Genomic DNA, 26,270 nt, shown 5'->3' with positions numbered 1-26,270 from the left:
TAGGCATGTGCCCTGACAGAAAACTAAACCAATGACCTTTTGCTTTGAGGATGGCACCCAACCAAGCCTTACCAGCCAGGGCTAGATAACTCTTTAAATAAGTGCTATTAGTTATTGTGTATCTGTGAGGACTTCACTTCACTAGTCTATAAATTCTCCAGCTCTCCCAACTGTTACTGGTCTCCTAGGAAGGAGGATTAGAATCCACCTCTTCCTCTCTGAGCGTACTCCAAAGCTAATCTCATGGGTTTTGTCCTTGGCTGTTTCCTTCCTTCCCTTCTAGGGAACTTTGTTCCATGTCCATTTTCTCTCAATTTCCAGACTACAGATAGGTCTATTCTACCCTCTACTCAACATTGTTTTCCTATTCTAAGAAACTATCCCATCTCCCAATTTCCTATCATCACCAAACTTATGGGAAGCATAGTACATGGTTACCACCCCAGGCCCCCCTCATTCCCTGAAGCAATCTGGTTCTGTCTCCTCAGCTTTGTAGAAAGTTACCTTTGAAAGACATTTATGTCTTTAAAATGGACTTTAGTCTTCAGGCTCCTCTTCCTTCCCAAGCCCACTCTGTAGCATATAATACTGATACTGCCCCTTCCATCTTGATAACGTCTGTGTCCCTTAGGCTCCCAGACTCAGAGTTCTCCTGGGTATCTTCCTACTTCTGTCAGTGGCCGTCTCTGCCATTTCCTCTTTCATTCTTTTGCCTCCATGAAAAAAACCTTGCTTATGACAGTCCTCAGACCTCGTCTCTTTTCTCTGTCCTCTTTTCCTTGGCAACCATACTTCATTTCACAGTTTCAGTATTATTCTGACAGGGGTAACCCCCAACCTCTGTCTCCATCCCAACCATGACTTATCTCTACAGCTCCATTTTAAGCTTCCTGCTAACATCTCCACTTGAATATCCAGATGCCACCTCCAACTTGTAATATCCTGAAGGTAGTTTCCTTCTTAACCTATTTCTCTTCTGGAGTCCCTCCTCCCTTTTGTGAGGACACTGCTCCAAATCCCATTTAGACAAGTTCTAGATCTGCAAGTCATTTTTAAGTTCTTTTCTTTCCACCACAGTTTCTGTCTACTCTTTTTTAATAGAGTCTCACACCTGCTCCCTCCTGTCCATTTCCATTGCACCAACTTAAATCGGGCCCTTGTCGCCTCTTGCTGGATTGTTGGGGTAGTCTGCTGGGCATGTCCACTTCCCACTTTCAATTTACCACACTTACTGCTGCCAGATTGTAGTGGAATTGCATCTAATGTGGGGGGTTAAGTATTAAAGTCATTGTTGAAGAATAAATCCCATATAGTTAACATTACTCTTTAAAATGCCTTACATTGGCCACAAAGCAGAATCTACAGACATATTTCTTCTTAATAAGTTTAACACTGCCAATTTTTCCTCCACTTTTGGAACAGATCACTTTCCTTTTGTTCGAATACCAGATTCAGTCATTTGCTTGGTTTTAAGGGCCATCTACTATGAAAAATATGTTTCTTTAAACATCTCAAATACTTTCTTTAAAAATATGTTTTTAAAAATACCCAGCACTAGTTGATTGGAGTTCATGCTAGTTACTCATGGATATGATACAGATCCACTGAAATGTCTGAAAGCACAGCTCCGGTCCTGTTATTTCTGAGCTCAAAAACATTTAGTGGCTCTCCATTGCCTATCACACATCGCATATCTTTAGCCTGGCACTCAGAACTGTCCATCATCTGGCTTCCACTCACCCATCTAATCCAGATTCCATTCCAGAAGGGAATGTCCCCACACACGCTTTGCTTATGCCGGTCGCCACCACACTTTCTCTCACAGTGGTCCCACTGCCTGGCTTACCTTGTCCTTCCTCCCCATTGCTGCTGTCTTCAGCCATTCTTCAAAGATCATCTCACGAGCTGCCTCTCCTAAGATTCCTTTTACAGAGTTGTCTTCTCCAACTGAGCCCAGCCAAAATCCTATGTCCTCTTTCAGACTGCAGTCGATCTTCATTTGTACTGCTTTTACAGAACAAACAAGGGGGGGCTGGGACCATATACTATTACTGAAAGAAAACCCCCCGGGTCCGTTATGTCCGCTATCTATAGGAAAGATGTCTCTCAATGTCAGAGATTCGTGAAAAGGAAAGGAAATGTTTATTTAATGCTATACAAACTTAAAGTAATGACCTAATGTCTTCATCAAAAGTCCTAAAGTCCCTTAAAACACCAACAAACAGATACAGTCCTTCCTTCCCCCTTTGCCCAGTCCAGAGTACCGTATCTCAGGAAAGGAAATAGAAGTCCATGGCTCAGGCAGTCCCTGGTTATTCCCAGTACTCTGTGCTAGGCTGATAGGCCTCCCTCGGTTCCCGGCACCCTCAGCTGTGTCGCTGGGATCTCTGCTAAAGCCGGGTGGTGGTTCCCCCTTCTAAAGCTGCAGGGGTCCCCACTCTGGCAAAGGCACGTGGTCCTCTCTCCACCACTCCAGCAGTGTGGTCCTCTCTCCCAGGGCCACGGGGGTCCCCACTCAGCCAAAACTGCGTGCTTGTCCCCTCAATGGCTGCTGTGTCTGGGTTTAAATCCCCGTGCCAATCTTCCTCTGCAGCCCCATTTCCGACTCCTCCCACACTCGGCCACACTTGCCTTCAATCCACTGTCCTTTCCAGCTTTTCTGGTCGCCATTGTGGGTCTGGGCAGGTGTGGCCCCATGTTATGGAGCCAATCTTCTCCAAGCTCCCACGCAGGCCAGGTGCTGTAACTCGGGGGAACTGCCCCCCCTCACATCTTGGGTGGGAGAGTCCCTTTCCATCCCCCTGGCCCAGAGCATGGCCATAGCTATTTAGCATATCTAAGTGGCCAGCCAAGGCTATAGGTATGTTAAATGACCATGCCATGGATTAGCTGCAAAGCTGCCCTGCATGTTCTTGCTCTGTGTGCCCCTTCCCCCAACTCACACCTGTGGGGGAAGGGATGAAGACATCTTGAAATCTACTGGACACCCTGAGTTCTGGACCCCATTTCAAATGCTCATTTGGGGTCCCTCTCTTGGCTGCACCCTGTAACAGTATCATTTTCTACCTAGAATTTTCTTTTTTATGTATGTTTTATGAGAATATAAACACCATATTGGCAAAGTTAGTGCTTGAATCTTCTCTATATTTTTATATTCTTCGCCATATCCATCTTCAAGCACACAGTCAGTTCTCAATAGGCTTCAATGAAAAAAATAAGTAAAATGATGTGGCTTGCAACCCCCTCCCCATGCAGAAGAGTTCCTCCCAGTGTGCCCTAGTCTTGCAGTGCCTCAGACCAGGCACTGGGCTGGGCTCCAGAAAAAGCAGCAAACTCTTCTTCATCCCAGTGGTGCCTCCATCATGCAATGAATGAACCCAACAGGAAGGCAGATAGGCAAGAAGATATGTGCAAATGTCAAACTCTGCTCCTTAAAGAGCAAAATAAACATCCTATTTGCTTAAAAAAAAAAAAAAGAGGTTGGAAATTTACACTACAATGGCTTTTTCATAGAAGGCTTCAGGAAATGCCAAGGTCTGTCACTGGGGGTGGAGACTGTTTGTTCCCATTGTGTAGAAAGAGACTGATGAGGCCTCGTAAGCAATCCCACAGAGCTACTGTTTTAAAGGATCAGACATGTTTCAGTGCATCTCAAGTTCAGTGGGACTTTAACCTTTATGGAGAGAAAATCCCCTCCCTGACATGCTTTTAACTCAAGGCTAAAGGGAAGCTCTGATTCCAGGAGTTCACTGGATAAAACAGTGGACTTAAATCTTTTCTGATTCATACTGCAAGCCCCAGAGATACAAATCTAGCTCTGCTCAGATAAGCAGTAAGATTTTAAAGGAAGGTCTGGGGGTTGAAGAGGATAGATAATGTAACATTTTTAAGGAATGTCTGGGGGTTGAGGACGATAGGATATTTGAGCTTGTCTTACATCTTTCAAGGGATAGGGCACCTTAATCTTTATTATAGATGTGCAGAAAATGTAATCTGCCCCCAGCGACAGAGCGGGAGTTTGACAGTGAATTTACACCCTCAGTGCTGACTTTAGACTGATCAGGGAAAATAACCGCCCTACACTCTTGTAAAATCTTAATGTACCATGAGAAGTGCACAGCGTGGCCTGATATAGTTTTCAGATTTGTCCTAACGTTATTGAATCGTGGGAAGTGGCTTCCAGGAAGGAATTTTTTTTTGTTTTTGTTTTTAATTTTTCTGCACAATTACTCAGGTGGCTTTTCCCCTTTCTCCTCTTCCTCCTGGACTTGGATCCTGTAATCACTAACGTGGACAGATCTCCGCGCACTGTCTCCTCTGCTCTACCTCCTACGGCTCCCCCGCCCCTCTTTTCTCTTCCTGGCCCCGCCTCCTCCGCGCACTCCGTAGCCAGCAGCTAGACAGCTGTGTTCAATCAGAAACCACTTACAACTCCAGACGATTCAAAAGGGAAACTTCGGCGTGAAGTGCAGCTCCGCTCCGGCTCTCTCTGGCTTTCTTTCCTTCCCGGGAACCCGAGGAGAGATCTCCCCCGCCCGGCCGCCCGGGTTTCCTCGGGAGCTTGACGAAGCCTTCTGGGGCGTGGGATCCTGCTGGGAGGCGCCGTCCGACCTGGTCGTGGGGATTGGCGAGGCTCCGTAGGAGTGGTGAGGCGGCGCGGGGTGTGACACTGCTCCGGGACCCTGCGGTGGGCGCGCGCGGGTGGGTCCCCTTGCCCGCTCGGCCGCTGCAGCAGCTGTGAGAGCGCCACGCCACCCAGCCTGCTGCAGCAATGGCTTGCCGGTGAAACGCGAGCTGACTCTGTTCCTTTTTGGAGTACTAGCATCCTTGGTTTGGGCTTCACCACTGTCCTGGCTGAACATGGCTGTGTAGATTAAAATGTGCCAGAAGCAACCGAGCGGTGCATATCGAGCCTGTTAAGCCTAACTCACAAGCTCCGAGACCTGGAGGAGGAGGAGCTCAGCTCTGAAAAGTGCAGTCATGAATTCTGGAGTTGCCATGAAATACGGAAACGAGTCCTCCGCGGAGCTGAGTGAGGTAAGAAACAGCTGAGGTTGAGAGCTCTGGTTTCGCAGGCATTTTCTTTTCGACATACCCCCTAGCCCTACACCCCACCAGCCTCGCACTCCTATTCTGGAGACAGCGCAATTAAAGATTAATAGATTTTTCTAGATCTTGTTTTAACTTGTAGTGTTAGGAAATGACCTGAACTGGCTTGATAATTTCAGTCTGAAACGAGTGGCTTAAAAAAGAACAAGCTCTCTCACCACGCCACCAAAGCGTTTTACTCTCCGTGGTCTGGGTCCCTGTCCCTTCCCACCCATTTCCCCTAATTTATGTACAACGTTCCTTTTCGTATTCGCAAAATATATGGGGATCCCAGCTGAGCTTAAGCCAGTGGTAACTAATTTGGTGGGGCTAGGGAGCTCATTGGATTATTAAATCTACCACTTGGCTCCCACGTGTGATGCGTTTGGTTAAATTCAGTCAAGGTGGTCTCTCCACTGCAGAGATGAATAACTCGCGCTGGGGAGGGGCGTGGGGAGGAAGCACAGCAAAGCCCTTAGAACTTTATTTCCTGCCTGGGACTGAACTCCTGAGTCTTTGAGGCAAGCGCATTTGCAATTCCTTGCTCTCGCTGTAGCATATTCACTTCAGTGTTTGAAACCTGCTTTGAAATTAAAGGCTACTTCAAACGGTATGCAAATATGTGAGCAGTAAGATGCTCAAAGCCACCTTTGTGATGACTTTAGGGATGCCTAGGGCACATCCCCCTGCCCCCAAGGCTTTGAAGACCTGAAAAGGAGAGATGGAAGCCTGCAGAAGTGGATGCTCAAAGAAAGGAGAAAGTCTGAGATCAGACTTTCTGTGGGCTTTCCTCTTGGCACTGTCACGGATCCCTTTCTGGGAGCAAAAGTAGAGTGAATAGTCTGTGCTTCTTGAGTACGGCTGAAGAAAGGAAAGGGGAAGGAGAGGAGACACTTGTAAAAACAGCTGGAAGGCAAATAGAGGTGATGTCAGATTACTCACCTTAGAGGAAAAATGAAAGGATAGAGTCCTCACTGGGGTTAGAGGGCTGGTGATGGGGAAAGCAGGAGGGCATAGACGGGGAAACGGGAAACCGAGTAGGTCTGCGACTGGTACCCAGCAGGGAATGCTGTCGGCCCCAGCCTGGTGCTCTCAGTATCTTCCTGGGCTGCGGTGCCTGCTCAGGTTGAAATGGCATTTTGAGGTGGTGGAATGAGGTAGAGGCATTTCCTATTCCCAATGTTTTCCCTTGTGATGTGGAAGATGGAAGATAGAGAGTAGGGCTTTATTGAAAAATGGGAGGTGGTGGGAAAGGCCAGAAGACCTAAGTGATATTTTCCCGTTTTAAATGCAGGGAGAGGTTTCAGATCAAAATAGAACCCAAAATAGAGCTCCATTACTAACACTATGTGAGGAGAAGCCTTTTTGAGTTGTCTACTAAGGTCATTTAAAAATCAAAAACTAAAAGCATAGATCTTGCAGAGAGTCTTGCCCAGGCCATTCACTTTGTTTATTTCTGTCCGGCAGCTTTCACACTTTCACCTGACGTGTGCTGTTCAGTTACCTCTGTTGTAAAAATGAATCAGTGATTTAAGGACAGATGTGGCTAAAGGGCTGACTGGAGAGAGAGGAGACCGACTTTAACAGTGTTGGTACGGTTAGGGAGTATATTAGATTCACTAAGTTATCCATAAAACACAGGTGGGGAGTAACACTCTCCACCCTGTGTCTCATGTGCCCTGTTTATTCACTCCTCAGAGCAATATTTCAGCATTACAGGGTGTAGTTTTGCCCCTAAGGAAATACACAAGTTTCTGCTCCAACCATATGCTTTACCAAATACACTTTTCTTTTTCTCAGTGTTGTGCATTCATTTCTCGCTTCTTCGGAGCCTTCTTTTTAGGCTCAGTGATTTAGTGACCCCCACGATCCTAGTTTCCCTGAAGACTGAGTAGTTGCAACACACTGTAGGGGTAGTTATTTTTAGCTTTCGTACATACTCTAAATTACAGTATGTGTAAAGAGAATTTGCAAGGCAAAGGGGTATGAACAGGCAGGAGTCGTACCTTGCAGACCCTAAATCTTAGTTCAGTTTACCACGGGCAATAGTCATCGCTTGTTCTATAGTATCTGTACATCAGTATTTATATGGACCCACAGGTCCAACACAGTTTTGTATCTCTCACTTTAGGTCTTTGGTGTAAAGGAGAGTTTCTTCTTTTCACTGTAATTTGTCTCTTAAACACTGGTTTTGCCTGAACATCTTGGCGGGCAAAGGTGTCATCCCCTTTTGATAGTTGGTTCCTCCTCCTCACCTGGAAACAGAGCTAATAAAATCCCTCAGGGAGCTCTTTAATGCGTATCTCTGCTGGGCCAGGATACTCAACACCACCTGGAGGTCACCTCGGGGTCAGATTCAGCCTGATGTTCACCAGGCATTTCACGGGCAGGAAAAACTCTAAAAGAGCCCAGCATCACCCTGGGTATTATAAACAAGAGGCCTCTCTCATTGGCATTGGTTTCTGAGCTTATCCCTTCTGCAAGGGTTCTCTAGCCATAGGAGTCACTGACTCTTTGACAATAATGTTGACACTGACTTTATAACATCCTGAACAAGAGGATTTGGCTTGAATCCACTTCTGGTTGTAGTGTGCTAGACTTGCTCGTGAGAGCAGCAGGCTTTGGTCCACGATTCAGGTGTTACCCCCGCCTGCTGTGCTGCAGGGAGGCTCAGTTACAAGAGAGGCAGGAGAGACTGGGCATGAGGGATACAGGAGCAGACTGAGAGCTGGGTGTTGGGCATGAGGTATTTTGCACATGTGAGAACCTTAAGATGGAAAACAGGAAATTCATGAATGTGTTCCTTTTGTGTCTTTAGTTTGAACAATGGCTATTCAAGATCCTGTGAGATGATTATAGAAGATATTAAAATGCCATCTACCTATGGACATTCAAAACACTTTTATTTTTCCTTGACTACAAATGGCTTATGTCAAGTGTGGACACTTTAACCAAAGCAAACTAGTCCTTAGCAGTAACAAAGATAATTCAAAAGGAAAACTTGAGAAGCATGAATTGGCTATTTTTTCCCCCTTGGCTATTAGCTGTCCTTATCAAAGACTCAAAGGATGTTTTTCTTTTTCTAATGGGAGGTTAAGGAAGGACTTCAACAACAGCCAAATCAAAAGTACTTTGAAAGTTCAATCTTCCTCCTCCACAGTTAAGAAGCTGAATGGACATGCTGTCAGCAGCATTAGACTAAGTTCTCCCAGACCTGTCAAGGGAAGGCTCCTGAACTTTCTTCCTCATCTTCATGGATTTTCTGTTAGCAGTTAATTCTCTTTGTCTTGGTAAAACCTGTGGGGCCAGTGCATAGTTTACCCCCATTTCACAATCACATCTCTTGGTTCTTAGAGTAATTCAGACTTTGGGAAGAAGATGTCTTAAGGTGCAGCATTATCCGATTATGACTTGAATTTACTCATTTACAGAATAGCTGACCACTCAATATGCCTGTCTAGAAGATCACTTCTTATTTATGTAGCAAAATAAAAATTTACCTTTAAGAGTTTATTCTTTTCTGGCAATCATGAAAACCTCTGGGAATGAAAAATATTCTTTCCTAACTCAGAGAATACTTTGTTCAAACCAATTAACTTAAATTTTTTGCCTTTTAAACATTAAACAATGAACAGATAAATTTTTCCCATCACTATTTATTTTGAAACCCTAGTTGCCCTGGAAATTGTATTTCCCTAACTCTCCTCTTATTACATGATTCAAAGCTTCTTTCATAAGATTATTTCACTCCTAAATGTAGGCTATTGAGGCCACTCTCTGCTTTCACCAATTGTTGGGTGGCTTCTGAAACTCCACATCTTCACTGATACTGTAATCGAGGAGTTGATTTATGTGGGAGAAAACTGCTCTCTAGATAGATTCTCTTGTATGACTATCTCTGAGTGGCCATCTCACAGACGTACTGATTGGTCTTTGGCAAGGTACACAATATTGCAGTTGGAAGGGCCGAGCCTTCACCTACTGTTCCCACACCCCTTTGTGCTTCTTCATCCTCTGTCTCTGTAGAGTCTCACTTCATTGTAATGAGGTGTTTAAAGTCTATCTCAGCCACAGACTAAAAGCCATGGAAGGACAGTGTCAAGACCTGTCAGAGTTTGGCACATAGTAGATATTTTAGGAATGTTTAATGAATGAACACCTTGCCTCTTCTCTCCCTTCCTCTTTTTATAATTATAGAATTTGAAGAACTGATTTAAGAGGCTTTTTGGCTGTGTGACAAACTGGCCCAAAATGTAGAAAGTTAAACTGGTAATCTTAGTTGTTCATGATTTTGCAACTTAAGAAAGAGCTAAGCTTGAGGAGCAGGACCTGTGTCTGTGACTACAGCTGGAAGACTCACTTCTACACCGACTTAATCGTATGGCTGGCAAATCAGTGCTGGCTGTGGCCTGGGGGGTCCCCTCAGTTCTCCTGGATGGGGCCTGCCCATGTGCCTGCTTGGGTTTCTTCTCCGTGGGGCAGCTGGGCTCCAAGGAGGAGGAGGAGGCAGAAGCTGACAGTTCTTTTAAACTGTAGGACTAAAAGTGTGCTCTACTGGTCACAACAGCTGTCTGTGCTTAGCCCAGCTTCAAAGGGTGGAGAAACAGAGCTTATCTCTCCAAAGGGGGTGTGACAAAGAATTGACAACCATTTTTAATCGACTCCAGAGGCCACAAAATGACTGAATCTTGTCTGAAACCCTGGTCTCTTAATTCCCAATGCTTGGCAATAGATTAGTTGTTATGCCTTTTAGCTATTAATTCACTGGTTGGTAATATCTAACAATTTCTTAGTGGTTCCCTAAGTGTTTGACATTGACATGTCCCATTGTCAAAAAACCAATGAGAGCCCTGACTGGTGTGGCTCAGTGGGTTGAGCATCATCCCACAACCTGAAAGGTCACTGGTTTGATTCCTAGTCAGGGCATACCTGGGTTGCTGGCCAGGTCACCAGTCAGGGTGTGTGAGAAGCAACTGATTGGTATTTCTCACATTATTTCCCTCCCTCCCTAAAAATAAACAAGTAAAATCTTAAAAACAAACAAACAACCTATGAGATACTTTCTATCATGTCCATGTTACAGGTACAGAAACTGAGACATAAAGAGGTGAAAACATTTACCAAAATTCTACAGACCATAAATGGTGGAGTTGGGAGTTGACCCCAGGTCCCCCGTTTGTATGGGGTTTCCCTTCATACATTTCTGCAGCTGCTCTCAGCTTTTGATCACATGTTCCTGGGAAAGTGTTTTAACGGGTTGACCAAAAAGTTCGTTTGTTTGTTTTCTATAGGATGGCTCTAGTAGTGCTTAGTGAGTGGTCTTGAATTTACTTGAAACAATTTTGTTAGATTGTATTGTGACAGCTGTCATATCAAAGTGCATTTAAAAAATCAAAATTCATGAATTTTTGTGTAGCCATTTTTATATTGAAGATGGAAGAAAATATGCAACATTTTAGGCATATTATGCTTTATTGTTTCAAGAAAGGTGAAGACAAATAAAAAAAATTGTATGGTGTGTGGAGAAGGTGCTGTGACCGATAGGATGTGCCAAAAGAGGTTTGTGAAGTTTCATGCTGGAGATTTCTGACTGGAAGATGCTCCATGGTCAGGTAGACCAATTGAAGGTGATAGTGATCAAAATGAGACATTAATTGAGAACAATCAATGTTATACCACGTGGGAGATAGCTGATGTGCTCAAAATATCCACATCAATAAAGTTATTGGTAAAAATGAAAAAAAAATGTGTCTTTTATTTTGTGGAAAAAACTAAACAGATTTTTTGGCCAACCCAATATTTAATAAGCCTGTTGGACTTGTATTGTAATCTCTATTCAATACCCAGATAAATGTTTTTGATAAAAATGAAATGGATATGATTAAAAGGATATGGCCAAGTGGCTGAGGAATTCTAGGCATTCCAGAGCTCTAAAAGCAGATTTGTCAATAAGAAATAGGGTGATTCTCATCCAAGAGGACTTTCCCTCTGTCCCCTGTTTACTGCAGGGAAGACGGGGGGCACCGAGACATATGGCCCAAAGTCTGTGCACTCAGAGGCAGAGGAGGAATTAGTGCTTCGAAGGACAATAGGCTGCCAGTGTCAACAATTAGGGTTCTTCCACCCCTGCAGTTAGGGCTCTGGGCTCCTGCTACATACAGCTGGCTCAGTCACTGCAGGTTGCAGAGTGCTGGGGTCGGTGAAAAAGCCAGGGAAGCCATTGAGATTGGGAGCTGGAGACCAGGTCCTGAGGACGTGGCAGTGAGGCCAGGCGTCAAACCCAGCTGGCAAGGGGAAGTAGATCAAGTGTGGCTGGAACCAGGTGGCAGTCAAAGGCGCAGGAAAAAGGAGAAATGTGGTGTGAGAATAAGAGGTTTGTGAAAGACCAGCAGGTGGTCAGGAAGTAGGAGGGCCACAGAAAACCTTGATTCTGAGGAAGCGCTTTGGCCAATAGGGAAGTTTTAAAATTAATTGCAAGACTCTTTCATATTAAGGAAGCGCAGTGCTTGCGGGACTGTGGCTACCAGATTTGAGGTGCCAGAACTTTCAGTGGGGGTACCTGTCTAGAGTAGGGACCATGGTGGTAAACTCAAGGGTGCTGTTTAACAGCTACCTGAAGCCAATTTACCAAATGTGAGTCACGTGATGGCTTCTTTCAAAGTTGGACCGACTGGAACGTAAAACCTGCGTTTATAGCACAATTAAGAAGTCGTTGATGAGCAAAAATTGCAAATTTAGTTTTTGATCAAAGGAATCAAATTTCACAAAGCCAAGATTACATTTTAAATAATCTCTAGATTCTGAGAAACAGGTTTGTATTGGTGAGATTACAGAATCAGAAGCAGAAAAAAAACTCAGGAAATTGATAGATAATAGAACATGGATTTTTATTTATTTATTTTTTTTTACATCAACAAGGGTATGTCATGGCAGAGCTAAATTAGATGCAGTTATTTTCTTGAACTCCCCCAAACCCCACCCAGATTCCTGGCAGTGGTATCTTTCAATCTTGAAAGAAACAGGAGAGAATAGCGTGAATTGCAAAAATAAACAGTTCCATTTATAGAGTAAATATTTACCAGGGGCACAGAGCTGTCCTTTTTCTAGCAAATGTTCCTTTTCTGTTGATGAATACAAAGAACGTTATCGTGAGGAGTGACTGAGGTTATAAAGGCATTTATATATGTAAATCTTTCGAGATATTTCTTGTACTCAGCAAAGAGATTAAACCTTGAGACTTTGGGGCGGTGGGGGGCGGGGGGGAATCCAGAATTAGCAGCTGTTGACTCTAGTGCCATACAAGAAAGCTATAGGGGTTTGGGTTTGTTAACTTTGTAAATGAGCAGCAAAAGCCTGCTGGGCTGCTGGGCTGGGAAAATTGTGTAGCTCAAGCTACTTGATGCTTTGGTTGGTAGGATACTTTGAGGCAGATATTTTGCATCATAAGGTTCGATCAGTGCTTGGAAGGCATGATGGGACATAGAGGGCCAGAGAGAGAAATGCATCTTAAGCCAAAGGCTGCAGTATTTGGTGACTTGAGAAGAGAAAGTTTCACAAAACCTCTGTGTGTCCACGCATGTCAGCTAAAGACTATAGCTGGATTGTGAGAAATATTGAAGCAGTTGTGGAGGGAAGAATGCCAACGTGGAAAAAGGTTGCCTGGCAATTAGGAAAGCAGTGGAGCCCTCTGGTTGGTTGCAGGGTAAGAGTGGGAGTAATTGCTTGTCCCTGTTTCCTATGGGTTGTATGGACTTGTCCATAGAATATGTGGCACACGTATGAATACTTGCTCCTGCCTGGCCCCTCCCGGCCTCACAGGTTACTTGTTCTTTGTTTCATCCGTGACCAGAACTTACTATAGTGATCCCCAGCCTCCCTGGGAGACCATGAGATCTTTGAAGGCAGGGACAGAGTAAAACCCATCACTGTATTGCCAGCACCTAGTCAAAATTTGACATAGTAGGGCATCCACAAACTTCAGAGTTACTTGTTTGAACCAAACCCCAGTTGCTGCGTTAGTGTGACAGATGGATTGGCCACTTTGATATCTTGGTTAAAGAGCACACTGAGGGAACTTAGTTTGGTCATTATTACTGTAACTTACTCTATGTTGCCCATTGTTTATTCACTGAGCAAATATTGTGTGTCATCTGAATGCCAGCCAGGCGCTGCTCTTAGGTCTGGGGATACAGACACAAAACTGATGTAGTCCCTGGTCTAATGGATCTTACGTTCTAGAGGGAGGCAGACTAGATGTGTGTCCAGAGGTGATTACAGTAGAAAGTAAAAAAAAAAAAAAACCCACAGGGAATGAAGGAGGGAGGGATCAGGGAAGACCTTTCTTCAGGAATCTTTGATTTGAGACATGAATGAAATGAGGAATACAGCCATGCAAAGATGGGAGACAATCATTTCGGGCAGAGAGAAGAACAGGGCCAGATGCAAAGGCCAGAGTGTGCTTGGTCTGTTTAAGCAAAGAGGGGATGTGGCCGGGAGTGGAAAGAGATGCAGTCTGAGGAAACAGATCTGGATGGGTCTCCCCTGGCCTCATTGGCTGTGGAAGCATCAGGATTTCTCTGGAGTGTTTTGAATATATACCAGGAGTGTCTAACTCATTTTCATCAGGGGCCACATCAGCCTCGTGGTTGCCTTCAAAGGGCCAAAATAATTTTAGGGCTGTATAAATGTAACTACTCCTTAACTGTTAAGGAGTTGAAATTACATTTGGCCCTTTGAAGGCAACCATAGGGCTGATGTGGCCCCTGGTGAAAATGAGCTGGACACCCCTGCTTTAGCCTCTTCTGAAAATACTTCCTCTAACAGGCTTTTAGGACAGAGCCTCCTGGCCTTTTCTTTGTTAGTTCCACCTCTCCTCAGCATCTCCCCTCCCCGGCCTCATACCCACACACAAAAGTACACGAATTTAAAAAATATTCAGGTATAGGGCCTTCAGGGTTCATTGATGTTGTAGTGTGTGTCAGAATTTCCTTCCTTTTTAAGGCTGAATAATATTCCATTGTGTGTGTGTGTCACATTCTGTTTGTTCATCGGCAGATGAGCAGGTGGGTGACCTCACCTTTTATATGTCGTGAGCACTGCTGCTGTGAGCATGGTGAACACATACCTGTTTGAGTTCCTGCTTTCACTTTTGTCGGGTATACACTCAGAAGTGGACTTGCTAGAGCATATTATAATTCTGTGTTTAATTTTTTAAGGAATTGCTTCTCTACAGCAATCTACACTGTTTTCTATAGCAACTGCACCTTTCCATCACTCCCGCCAGCAGTGCACAAAGGTTCCAATTTCTTCTTGTCCCTGCTGATACTTGTTTTCCATTTGTTTTGTTTTTTAAGTTATAGTCATCCAAATAGGTATGAAGCAGTATCTCACTATGGTTTCTTTTTTGCATTTCCCTAATGGTTACTGATGTTGAACATCTTTTCATGTGCTTATTGGCCATATTGTCTGGAGAAATGTCCATTCGAATCCTTAGCCCATTTTTTAATTGGGTTGTTTGAGATGTTTTTGTTGTTGCATCATAGGAGTACTTCCTTCGTACTTTCTGAACATCAGTTTCCCACCCCTCTTCTCCTTTGTCCATGCCCGATTTTCTCCATGGTTGGGGCTTTGCACCACTCAGTGTTTGGTATTTCAGATAGAGTGACAGTGAGTGTAAAATGAGCCATGAGAACAAACTGCTTCTCCCCGGAAAACAGGTGGGCTTCTCCCAAGCACAGGAGGCTCCTTCCTCTGGGGTGTCCAGGAAGTCACTTCTGATGCAACACAGGGCCAGTGCGCATTTCCCAGGCTGACACCTAGCAGCTCTCATGATGAACAGACTAGCCAGTCTCTCCATCTCACAGTGTGAGGCAGGCGCCAGCAGTAAGAGTTATGTTCATGGCATTTGAAGAGTTACCGTATTTTGCTGTGTATAATGCACACTTTTTTGCCCAAATATTTGAGGGAAAATAAGGGTGCGTATTATATGTGGGTAGTACTAATTCTGTATCTATACACGTTTTAAATTCTTTTATTTATGCTTATGTGTTAACAATGTAACTCCAGAAAGCAATAATGATATCTGTATGCAAAATAATACCCTGGAATACAACAATCGGTTTTATTTCTAAACATAAATAAATAAAAAATTGAATTAAAAAATGGAAATGAAAGTTTTCCTGAAAGTTTGGGCCAAAAATGTGGGCGTGCATTATACGCAGCAAAATACGGTACATTTCTTCACCAACGTGCTGTGATTTCACCGTATTTAAGAGGGGTTTAGGAGAGGGCTTTAGCGAGAGGAGCCTGTGGGAAGTGGCCAGGAAGTCTGAGGCTGGCCTGCTAGATTAGATAACTGTACTTCATTTCTTGGTGCTGTGAATCTAATCCTAGTTAAACCAGAATCTAATTTATTTTCATGCTTGATTGGGAGCACATCTGATGAATTGTTGGAAAGAGAGTAAGATCACGTAAGACTGCTGTGGGAATGAGACAGTCCAGGGGCCGCTGTGCCCGAGCTGATTACTGATGGGGCATCAATAGTGCGCAGGGGGGAAATCAGTGAGCTGCATCCCAGGATCGGAGGAGGTTTTTATTTCCAACTTTAAAGGGTAGATTTAAACTCCCATTTGGGACCCCCCGTTTCAGAGTGCCCTGCTGTGTGCACAGAGCCCTCTGGTGTGATAGAGGGACTTCCAGGACTGTTGCTCCTTTTGGGCTTCTGAGCTGCTGAGGGAAACACTGCCTGGACACATGTGTCGTTCCTGCCGGAAAAAGTGTCATGCTGATAAAGCTGCCTTCAAACCCTTTAACTCCCCAAATGGCAAAGATGGGTGTCTTTCTTATTTAACATGAAACTGTTCCCTGCTAGCAGTGATGATGTATTTGAATCAGAATAATAGGTTGAATGACTAGGAAAGGTCACTGTCTTCTTGGTCACCTTCTTCACTAACTTCCCCACTGGGCCCAGTCACTCCAGTCATCTCCTTAGTTCCTCTGTAAAGCTACGTGCAGTAAAGTTGTGGGCTCTGATATCCTAGCGGGGGGATCTGTGGGAAGTTGTTTTTCTGGGCCATGCATTCCCTGTGAGAAAAGTGATAAGAATATCTACCCTGGACAAATGTTGCAAAGACCAGTGACAGACATACCTGTGTGGTGCTTATCAGGCTGCCTGGTTTAGCTCTTGCTGCTGCAATAATGACAACAGCAACAATAATAGTTATTTTGCTGCAACAGTGCTTACTTGCCATAGTGAATGTGCCAAGTAGAAGAGATAGAAGAGAAACACTCTAAAAACTGAACATTAGAAGCTGTAGTTGTGAGCACTGAAGTAATTTAAAGGAAGTTCTTAAGTGGAGACAAGTGTGTCACAGAGACAGTATCAGGAATGCTGTGAGTCTTCCAGCCTGCTGATGTTCTCTCTCTGGACCTTAGTGCCCAAAGCCCATTACCTCAGAAAAGGTTCCTCTAAATATTGATACGTTTTGGAAAAGAAAATTGGGTACTTTCATTTTTTTTGGAGTCACAGAGCCAGAATGTTAATGAACTAACCAATGATAATACTAATTTGCTTTTTAATTTTTTATTAGTTTTATTATTTTTTAAATTTTGTTCTAATTTTGCCCCAGCTATGTTATCTTCAGGCCATCTTGTGCCCAGAAACTGACCTTAGGATGAACCATCCGGTTGATGGTGTGACCTGAGGCAGGGAGGGTGCAGCAGGCCCCACCCAGGCCCAGAACCAGGACGTGTTGCAGAGGAGACCGTCTTCGTGTGTTGAGTAACTGTGTCTCTCACTGAGATGAGGTTTTGTCGGTGATGCACTGCTTTGAGAACTCCCTTACCAGTTGTGGCCTGCGAACTGGGAGAAGGCTGCAGCAATGCCAGGGCGGGCAGTGCCGTGGCGCAGGGAGCGGGGAGCGGTGCCTGGGAAGGGCCGTGATGATGGGCGGAGCAGACACTCCAGCTGGAGGCCACAGAGGTAAATGGGCCCCACGTCAGGAAAGGCATCTCTGTTTCTGTTTACAGCAAACTTTTGCATTTGAAAGTGGTTTTTTAAAAAGCCTCTGGAACCTTTGGCCTTAACTGAGGTTTTGTGTAATGGTAAGAAGGAGAAAGTTGTGGAATGTTCCTTCTTGTGTTTTGAAGTTGTTAGTTCAGTCTTTTGCTGAGAAGTGTGTACCTGAGGGCAATGGGAAGGAAACAGAGGAGTCACAGACCTAAGGCGCTAACATCTCCCTTTTTGGTTGTGAAGTTTGGGACCCCTGAACTTCCAGCTCGACTTGTCCCTGTGGACACTCCCACAGTGGTATCACCCACTCCCATGGCCTAAACTATGCATCTGAGATGTTGCCTCACAGATTTCCATCTCCACCTCAGATTGATTTGAATATTCAACAGGTAAAAGGAGTAGCACAGGTCTTGTGTAAAAATTACTTGTAGTTAGTATTCTTTCACCTTTTCCCTCCTGTCCTGTCGGAAAAAAGCCTCATGTCAGTTCTTCCTGCAGTGACAGCCCTTTGCCTGGAGACACCAGCTTGTCTTAGGCCCCGCAGCCTGTCTGTCACCTTCTCCAGAAAGCCTTTCTCACCTCCCAGTCAGTGCAGTGTCAGACACCAACGCTCCTCACTGCTCCCACTACCCCTTGGCGCTCTGTAATGTAATCAGCTTACGTATTTGTCTGTCCCAGAAGCTTACCTGGTAGGGGTGCTCAGAAAGTGCTTTCTTCTCAGAGCACATTCTTGCAATGTGGTTGACAGGAGACATGCCAGTTAAGAATGATGAAAAGAAGTAAAAAAGAAAATAAGGTAGGGGGCAGGGGTAGAGAGGAAAGGGCCACTGTTTATGTACCAACCAACCAGTGGACAAGTCCCAGATTCCCTCTCCCTGAAGCTGAGTCTGGCTACACCTCCCACCTTCTCCTCCTGAAGGCACGGGGCCCCAGGGGGTACCTCTGGAGAGCTGTACCTCCAGTCAGGTCTCCTGGGAGCCACGGCGGGTGTCCTCTCTTTGGAAGAGAGGCAGTCAGAATGGAGGCTGTTTGGAAACAGGTTCTACTCTGGGGATGGGGGGAGTAGCTCCAGGAGCTGGAATTAGGTTGTGTTATTGTATTAGAAATGATAGATAAAAAGGATGGACATGCTAATGTTTGTTGAAATATTTCAAGTGAAGCAGTATGATACAAAATCACTTCTGTTTTGTTTTGCAAACATTCCTTCCCTTTATGCATATCAAAGGCTAAATTTATACTTTTAAAAAACGTGTTCCTTTCAGTACAACAGAACTCTGGTTGTTTAACGGTGCACAGTAATAGTTCTGATATTCAAAAGCACCCTGTTAAAAACTACTGTTGTCCATTGACACTGATTAATCTACAGTAAAATTGTTAAAACTCATGAGAGTGTAACCTAACGCCTCTAGCCTTAAGGTTGCTTTCCAAATTAGAAATAATGAATATGTGGAATTAAGGATAAAGGTGTGGAGAATAATTTTATGTATAATCTGCTTTACATGCAAAAAGACATCCTTTTTCACAAAGGTAAGGAGGTCCCTGCAGTTAAGCTTTAGTAATCATTTGCAAGGGGCAGAAATATGTTAATTGCTTTTCTCAGTGAATGACTCTTAATTCCGTGGGAATGATAAAGTTTTTAATTCATTTCATTAATTTAGGTTTTTTACAAATATCAGCATTCATAGGTTACTGGATGGAGCTAATAAGGGACTCCAGGGAGTCCTAGGGTTACTGGGTGGATTTCAGGCACAGTGTGACTAGTACTTCTCAGTGGTGGGATGTAAGCTTTCAGCAAAGCAGCCTGTGACGCCTCAGGTGACACTAAGTTCCTGAACCAGTGGCTCTTCCCTGGCCAGAATGGGGAGATTGGCACATATCTGGCCACAAAATGATGAGGCTTATGCGTGGTGTCTTATAAATAAATACTACCTAGCACAGCAGTTGGCATTGAGAAGTTAGTGTGATCAGCTACGTGGAGAGTTTCTGGGGTTTATGACTTAGATAACAAATTAACCTTTCTGTTGTTCTTCCAGCTCTCAGGGACCCCAGGTAGAGACTGATGGGCTTTCCCCTTTACACGTCTGCCTAGAATTCACCAAGTAAATTGAAGAAAAAAAATGTAATAGCTTTTTTAAAATACTCTAACACATCAATAATTAATAGGAAGAGGCCAGCTTAAGAAAAAAAGACATTGGATAGTAAATTTCTGGACAGCATAAACCAGACTGCGGAGCAGTAAAAATGAAGGCAGTTATAGTACTCAGGAGTAGCACTCAAATGTGTAGGTACTTTGTATGCATTTTGTATGTCATTTCCATGCTTAAAACCCTCTGTTGCAGGGTACCCAAACCTGCAGACCATGTCATCGCACCAGCTGTACCCCTGGCCACTTCTCACCCTCATAGTCTAGTCTCCGTCCAGCTCGACTACTTCCATTACCTTCCAGGTGCCTGTTTGTCTCTTGACCTCAGAACTTCGAGTTTGCTGTTCTTCTGCTGGTACAGTTGTCCATATCCTCAACCTGTGCTTATCTGCCTCCTGCTCATCTCATAGGGCTCAGTTTAAGTGTTAGTTTCCCCTGAAAATCTTCCCTGACATTGCCACTCCAGTCTAGATTCCATCCTCTCCACTATGCTCCGATCGCATTGGCCCTTTCGGGTCTACACCATTTCTGCAGACGTGGTCTGTCCTACCAGAGTGTTCCCCGCTGATCACTCAGCTTTCCTTTGTGAGTGAATCAGCTTTGCAATAGTTCCATGGGACCAGTAGTTCCTATTTTTAGGGGCATTGTGTAGTGAGGGGAAGGAAACTCAGGCACATTCAGGGTTTTGCCCAAGGTCACACATTTAGTAGGTGAGAGGGCCAAATTTAAACGGGGGTCTGAATTCAGAAGTCCCTGCTGTTTCATGATAGATACCTACAGCCTTCTTGGACCATACAGTCATGGCCTCTAAAACTGGCATCTATTAGCACCTGGGCTTGGGGGTGGGTTTATAGGCTGCAGAGAGGAAGAGGTATTGGGGATAATGCCCAGGTTTGGAGAGGAGTGTGCTGAAAGGTAAGGTTAAGTTTCACGTAAAATCCAGTTTGTGGGGAATGATGAGTCTGGATTGGGGTGTGCTTGTCCATTATCTCAGTGGAAATGGACAGTTGGCTGTGGAATAATAAGGCTCAGAAAGGAGCCAGGATTTAGGAATATCTGATCTTCGTGGCTGTTCCCTCACAGTGCAGATTAGTGGACAGCTGATATTGTACCCTGTTCCAGCCTCGCCACAGTGGGTGTCTATACCTCATGCACCACACAGACAAGAAGCAGTGCAGAGCAGCCAGATGGTACTGTGTGGACTCAAGGACAGTCATAGTCTCCGCCTTCTGGCATTTTATGTGTGTGTAATACACACACAGGTTTATGGTTCAGAATTTGCCATTTAACTGAAACAAGTTGTGCTTTTTAAGTCATAGTTCTTTAATTTTTTAAGAAAAATCTGATTATTTCATCACATCAGCATTTCTACCTTTGATTCCTCCTTAAAGAAATGTCAGGGAGGCCTGACTGGTGTGGCTCAACAGATTAGATACTGTCCTGCGAACCAAAACGTCTCCAGTTTGATTTCCCAGGCAGGGCACGTGCCTGAGTTGTGGGCCTGCTCCCCAGTTGGGGTGTGCAAGAGGAAACTGATCAGTGTTTCTCTCTCACATGGATGTGTCTCTCCCTTTCTGTCTCCCCCCCTTCCTGTCTCTCTAAAAATGAATAAATAAGATTAAGAGAAAGAAATGGCAGAGAAAGGAGTAAGGAGTATATGTGGGTATGATCATTAAAGTAATGCATGTACATACAAAATTTGGAAAATAAATGAGTAACCCCCCCAAAATCCTATAATTTTTACTGTCAGTTAATATTTCAATATATTCTCTTAATTTTTAATATTTCTTTAAAGGTATCATACTTGAGCTTTACAATATTATCTTATTGTTTCTTGAGCTTTCCTTGATACATTTTCCTTGTAAAAACTTAAAATTTTAACTGTAATAGTTCAAATTATATAACAAAATACAATCAACTATGAGTAAATATTTAGGCTTTCAATCTTTGTTCATGTAAATAATGCACCCATATAACTGTGTTTCCCTATATGCTGGCGGAATGGAGGAGGGAGACAGAATGTGTGTGAACGAAGAAACTGAGCGGCATATTGTGCAGAGTCGGTGTCTGATGTTAAGAAAAAACAAGGGTCCCCTGAGGTCCTGAGGTGGCCTTTGTCAAATAATGCAAAGACTAAAAAGGGCAGTTTAAAACCACCAAACGCACAGGCTGGAACACACTGGGACCGTGTGTTGTTCTGTCTAGGCCTGCTTACTCAGTCTCTGCTCGCTGCTTATGTAAGAACACCTTTGAAATGTGTTCTTACACATTTATTGAATAAACTATCTTTAGCTCATTTTATGTGCTTGCTTCCTCTGTCAAATATTAATTCACTGTAAAGGTGTGGATTTATCCCTAGGCTCTCTTCTGTTCTGTTGACCTTTGTGTCTGTTTTTATGCCAGTACCATGCTGTTTTGATGAAGATGGCCTTATAGTGTAGTTTCATATTAGGTAGCATAATTCCTCGAACTTCATTCTTCTTTCTTAAGATTGCTGTTGCTATTCAGGGCCTTTGTGGTTCCATGTAAATTTTTGAAATATTTGTTCTACTTCTGTGAAATATGTCATTGGTATCTTAATAGGAATTGCATTGAATCTATAGATTGCTATGGGTAGTATGGATGTTTCAATGATGTTAATTCTTCCTATCCATGAACATGATATGTGCTTCCACTTATTTGTGTCTTCTTCAGTTTCTTTCTTGAGTGTCTTACCATTTTCCAAGTACAGGTCTTTTACATCATTGGTTAGATTTATTCCTAGGTATTTTATTCTTTTTGAAGCAATTGTGAATGGGATTATTTTCATAATTTCCCTTTCTGATAGGTCATTATTGGCATATAAAAATGGAATTGATTTCTATATCAAACTGACAGCAAAGGAAATGATCAAGAAAATAAAAAGAGAACCTATAGAATGGGAAATCATTTGCTGATACATCTGATAAGGGGTTAATATCCACAATTTATAAAAAACTTATAAAACTCAACACCAAACAAATAAACAACCCCATAAGAAAATGGGCAAAGGACCTGAATAGATACTTCTCCAAAGAGGACATACAGCTGGCCAATAGACATATGAAAAGATGCTCAATGTCACCAATCTTCAGAGATATGCAAATTAAAACCATAATGAGTTATCATCTCAAACCTGTCGGAATGGCTATCATCTACAAATCAACAAACAATGTTGGTGAGGATATAGAGAAAGGGGAACCCTTTGCACCATTGGTGGGAATGCAGATTGGTGCAACCACTTTGGAAAGCAGTATGGAGTTACTTCAAAAAATTAAAAATGTAACTACCTTATGACCCAGTGATTCCACTTCTTGAAATTTATCTGAAGAAACCTGAAACAGTAATTTGAAAGAACATAAGCACCCCTATGTTCATTGAGCATTATTTACAATAGCCAAGATTTGGAATTAGCCCAAGTGTCCATCAGTAGATGAGTCGATAAAATAACTATGGTACGTTTACACAATGGGATACTACTTGGCCATAAAAATAAAGAAGAAAATTATTCCCTTTGCAACAGCATGGATGGACCTGGAGGACATTATGCTAAATGAAATAAGCCAGTCAGAGAAAGACAAATACCACATGATTTCACTCATACGGAATCTAATGGACAAAACTGAACTAACAAGCAAAATAAAGATAGACCCACAGATGGAGAGCCGGCTGACAGCAACAGCCGGAGGGTGGGGGTTAGGAGGTGGAAGGATTGAGCGAAAAGGAAAGAGGACTCATGGACGTGGACCACAGTGTGGTGATTGCTGGGGTGAGGTGGGGTGGTGAAGGTGGAAGAGGGTGTAAGGGGGATAAAAGGTAATGGAAAAAATACAATAAAAATGTTTCTAAAAAGGGTATCCCATCTGAGCATCTAATAATGCGTTACTCTCTTGTTATATGTCCGATGATGCTTACCTGTCTCTGCATGATCTGATGCTAGTGTGTGTCACAGAGTCTTCTACGAACAAATCTAATAGTAGGAAGCTTAAAACTTTGGCCCAGCGGAGTCCTTTTATATCATAGGAGCTGCTGGATTTTATTTTTTGTCCAAAGAGTATTGCCATTATGAATTGCTAGTATTTCTCTGTTTTAGTGGTGACTTCCTATAAATAACAACAGAATTATTACTTGGAAATCCCTAAATTGAACTATGTCACTAAATACAAGTCTACCATTAAAGGCTCTATTTAATTTTTGTTTAAAGTGGATATGACCAAAACGCTATTCTAGAGCATTTAACCTACTGGCTTGTCAAACTATGCTGTGTAATCAATTTAGCTCAGGGAATTAGAGTAACTATTTTAGCAGTATGGAGGAAGGAGGGCCTACTTATAGCTTCAGGGTATTTGGGGGATTTTAGTTTTTGGGTTTTTTTTTCTTTTTCTTTTTCTTTTAAGGAGTTCATTAATCCACTGGCACACTCTAGGTGACCTGTTAAATGAAGGCTTTGGTAGCTGGGATGATCTCAGGGCTTTGCTGCTTCTAGGAAGGCTGCAGGCCTTGTGAGTGAAGCCATCTGCAAGCTGGCCTTGCCCCTGCACCCCTCCCCCTGCCCTTTCTGTCACACTGAATGTGAAGCCGGAGATGTAGGCAGGGTGAGGAGGAGGTGTCAGAGCCTGGTTTCCTACACAGAAATGTCATTGAATGCAAACATACTTTCTCAACCATAAGGTGTAAAATTCATTCAGAAATGAGTATTTATGAAAATAGAAAAGAGTTGATTTTGGGAACTTGAATGATGAAAGCCTTTATACTTGGAGATTCCAATAGCCCAGTATTAGACGCATCAAAGAATTGTAGTGGAAACTTGACTGAGTGATTGGAAATGGTTTCCAGCATACTACTCTGGCCTCAGTGTCGTCAGCTTTCAAAGTACCTTCAGTCAAAATTAAATGATCTCAGCTTAGTACAGGTGTTTCTCTACTGGTTTCCTCCTCTCCCAGGAGGAAGTTGGTCTATAAGAATTACACTATTCTTAGCAAAGTAGAGGAAGGAACCGACCAGTTTCTAATGCCCAGAATCTGATTTACACTGCTGTAATTACTACTGCACATTGTGACAAGCATCAGAGGCTATCATAGGAAGTGTCTTGTCTGATATGATGACAGAAGTAAGTCCCTGTGTGACCTTCAGTGACCTTCTGGAAGTCTCCCACTCTGCTTCATATGGCTGGTGGGCTACAATGTTCACCAGTTTGCATGTGCTGCATAACCTGGCATTTCTCTGTGCAGAGGTGAAACCCACCTCTTCCCCTGCATACCACAGGGGCAGAGAGCAGCCCATTGTTAGGAGTGGAATTTAGGGCCTAAATATGATGGGCAGAGCTGGGAGGATGAAGAAAGGAAACAGGGAGTACAGCGTATTTTATGGAGGAAGGACTTATTAACGTATCCATCCTTGATGTTACTCAGTGTTTCTTTTATTTCCCAGTTTATTATTATGGATGAGGAGATTCTTGATCTTTATTACCATGGCCATTACCAGTGTTATTTGCATTTCTTTACTTAATCCAATTTAATCATGAAAATGCTCCTATTTGGTCCTGCTGACTCTGCTTGACTGCACCACATGCCTACCCTCACTCCTCTTTTCTAAAAATCCCGTTGCATTTAGTCTCTGCATGCTCACGTTAAGTGCTTTAAAAGGTGGCCTCCTCCCGTTTCTCATGCTTAAGTTCTTCCTTCCCTACGAGCACCTTCCATGGCTTGTAGTGTCCAGTGCTTTATATACTCTTCTGCTGACCCTCCCTAATACTTAATGTAGATGGAAAAATCAGAGAAGATCCAACTGAGAAAGACCTTGCATGTAGTGAAGGCATGACTCAGGATACAGTACAGAATCCCTGACTCTCCGCTTTATATAAACATTCTAAGATATCATTGCTCATCTACAGCACTTTGCCTGCAGGCAGCTTTTAGAAAACCCTAAGCAAGTTGGAAACCTCTGATCCCCTTGTAAAATGTGTTGTGGCAGGATAATGGAATTTTGCCAGAAGGGGAAGAGGACACACATTCACTGCATTCCTTCTGTTTGCTAGGAACTATGTACGCATTGGTTCAGTAATTGGCAATGAGTCAATTTTCTGCTTAAGAGGAAATGCTGCTTTTCTTTTTTGAATCCAAAAATTTGTCCAATGTCATTCTCAGCCCCACAGGTACTCTTTTGATAAACGCTAAGGGTAAGAAGTTCTTTTATTTTCCTTTCTATTGTCATGGAAGTAATAGTTCTCTCTCCTTATCTCATTAATATTTTCACATTGGTGAAATAGTAACTTCTTTAAACTGTCCCTTGCCTCATTCTGTAGTCCCTGTTGCTGGCAGCCCCAAGATCAGCAGCCCCCTTATCAACATTATTACATTTTTGTGATTCTGTGCTGCCTGTGCACTTGATAGTCAGTGGTTTATTAGCTGGAGATTGAAAATTCAAATGAATTTAGGACAACAAAGTAAAAGGAGCCCACTCAGATACGATGGGAGAGTAATGTCCCTTAATTCATTCACTGAAGTATTCCTTTGCAATCCAAGCATTATCGTATTCATTTTTAAAGAATAATTAATGTTTTTTGTTGAAAGAATAAGCTCATAAATTCCAAGAAGCTAATTATATTTTGTTACTGGTGTTGCTAGAATTCTAATAAGCTTATTCCAATTTATAGGTTAGCTGCTGGAAAAGGGAGCATATCTTAACATGGACAAGTGTATGCTGGTAATTAGAAATTACGAGAAAGAAATGATATTTTATCATTAAAAGAGTTTTCTAACACTTGGTTATGCTAAAATGAGCATGGTAGAGCCTGCTTTTAAATTGAAGAAGGAAATTATATTGCTTCTCCATTTTTTATGTAGGTCTGTCAGAGAAAAGGAATAATTAAGGGAGAACATATCAACCTGATTGTACTTGTAGGCTGTTCGGAGATTAAAAAGAAAGAAAATCCATAGTATTTATAGAGGTGATGGGAAATATTTAAAAATCACTAGTAAAACAAATATAATCATATCACTAGGTGTACAG

The 26,270-nt window shown here is 43.1% G+C and overlaps 1 protein-coding gene across 4 annotated transcripts in view; it reads left to right on the top strand.

The window, feature by feature from the left end:
- MCC (MCC regulator of WNT signaling pathway) overlaps positions 1 to 26,270 on the top strand; it is a 394,500-nt gene that overhangs the window by 134,667 nt on the left and 233,563 nt on the right. Inside the window, exon 1 of one of the 4 annotated variants that reach the window (XM_045837876.1) lies at positions 4,919 to 5,037. The exons of the other annotated variants lie outside the window; for them this stretch is intronic. Coding sequence (XP_045693832.1) covers positions 4,981 to 5,037 — 57 coding nt within the window. The 5' untranslated portion in view covers positions 4,919 to 4,980. Of the gene's footprint in view, positions 1 to 4,918; positions 5,038 to 26,270 lie in introns of those variants that run through there. 4 annotated transcript variants of the gene reach the window in all.

This window comes from Phyllostomus hastatus, unplaced genomic scaffold (genome assembly GCF_019186645.2).
Source record: "Phyllostomus hastatus isolate PE091 unplaced genomic scaffold, TTU_PhHast_1.1 phas_contig_254, whole genome shotgun sequence".
NCBI lineage: Eukaryota > Metazoa > Chordata > Mammalia > Chiroptera > Phyllostomidae > Phyllostomus > Phyllostomus hastatus.
This window is presented reverse-complemented; position numbering and strand designations above follow the sequence as displayed.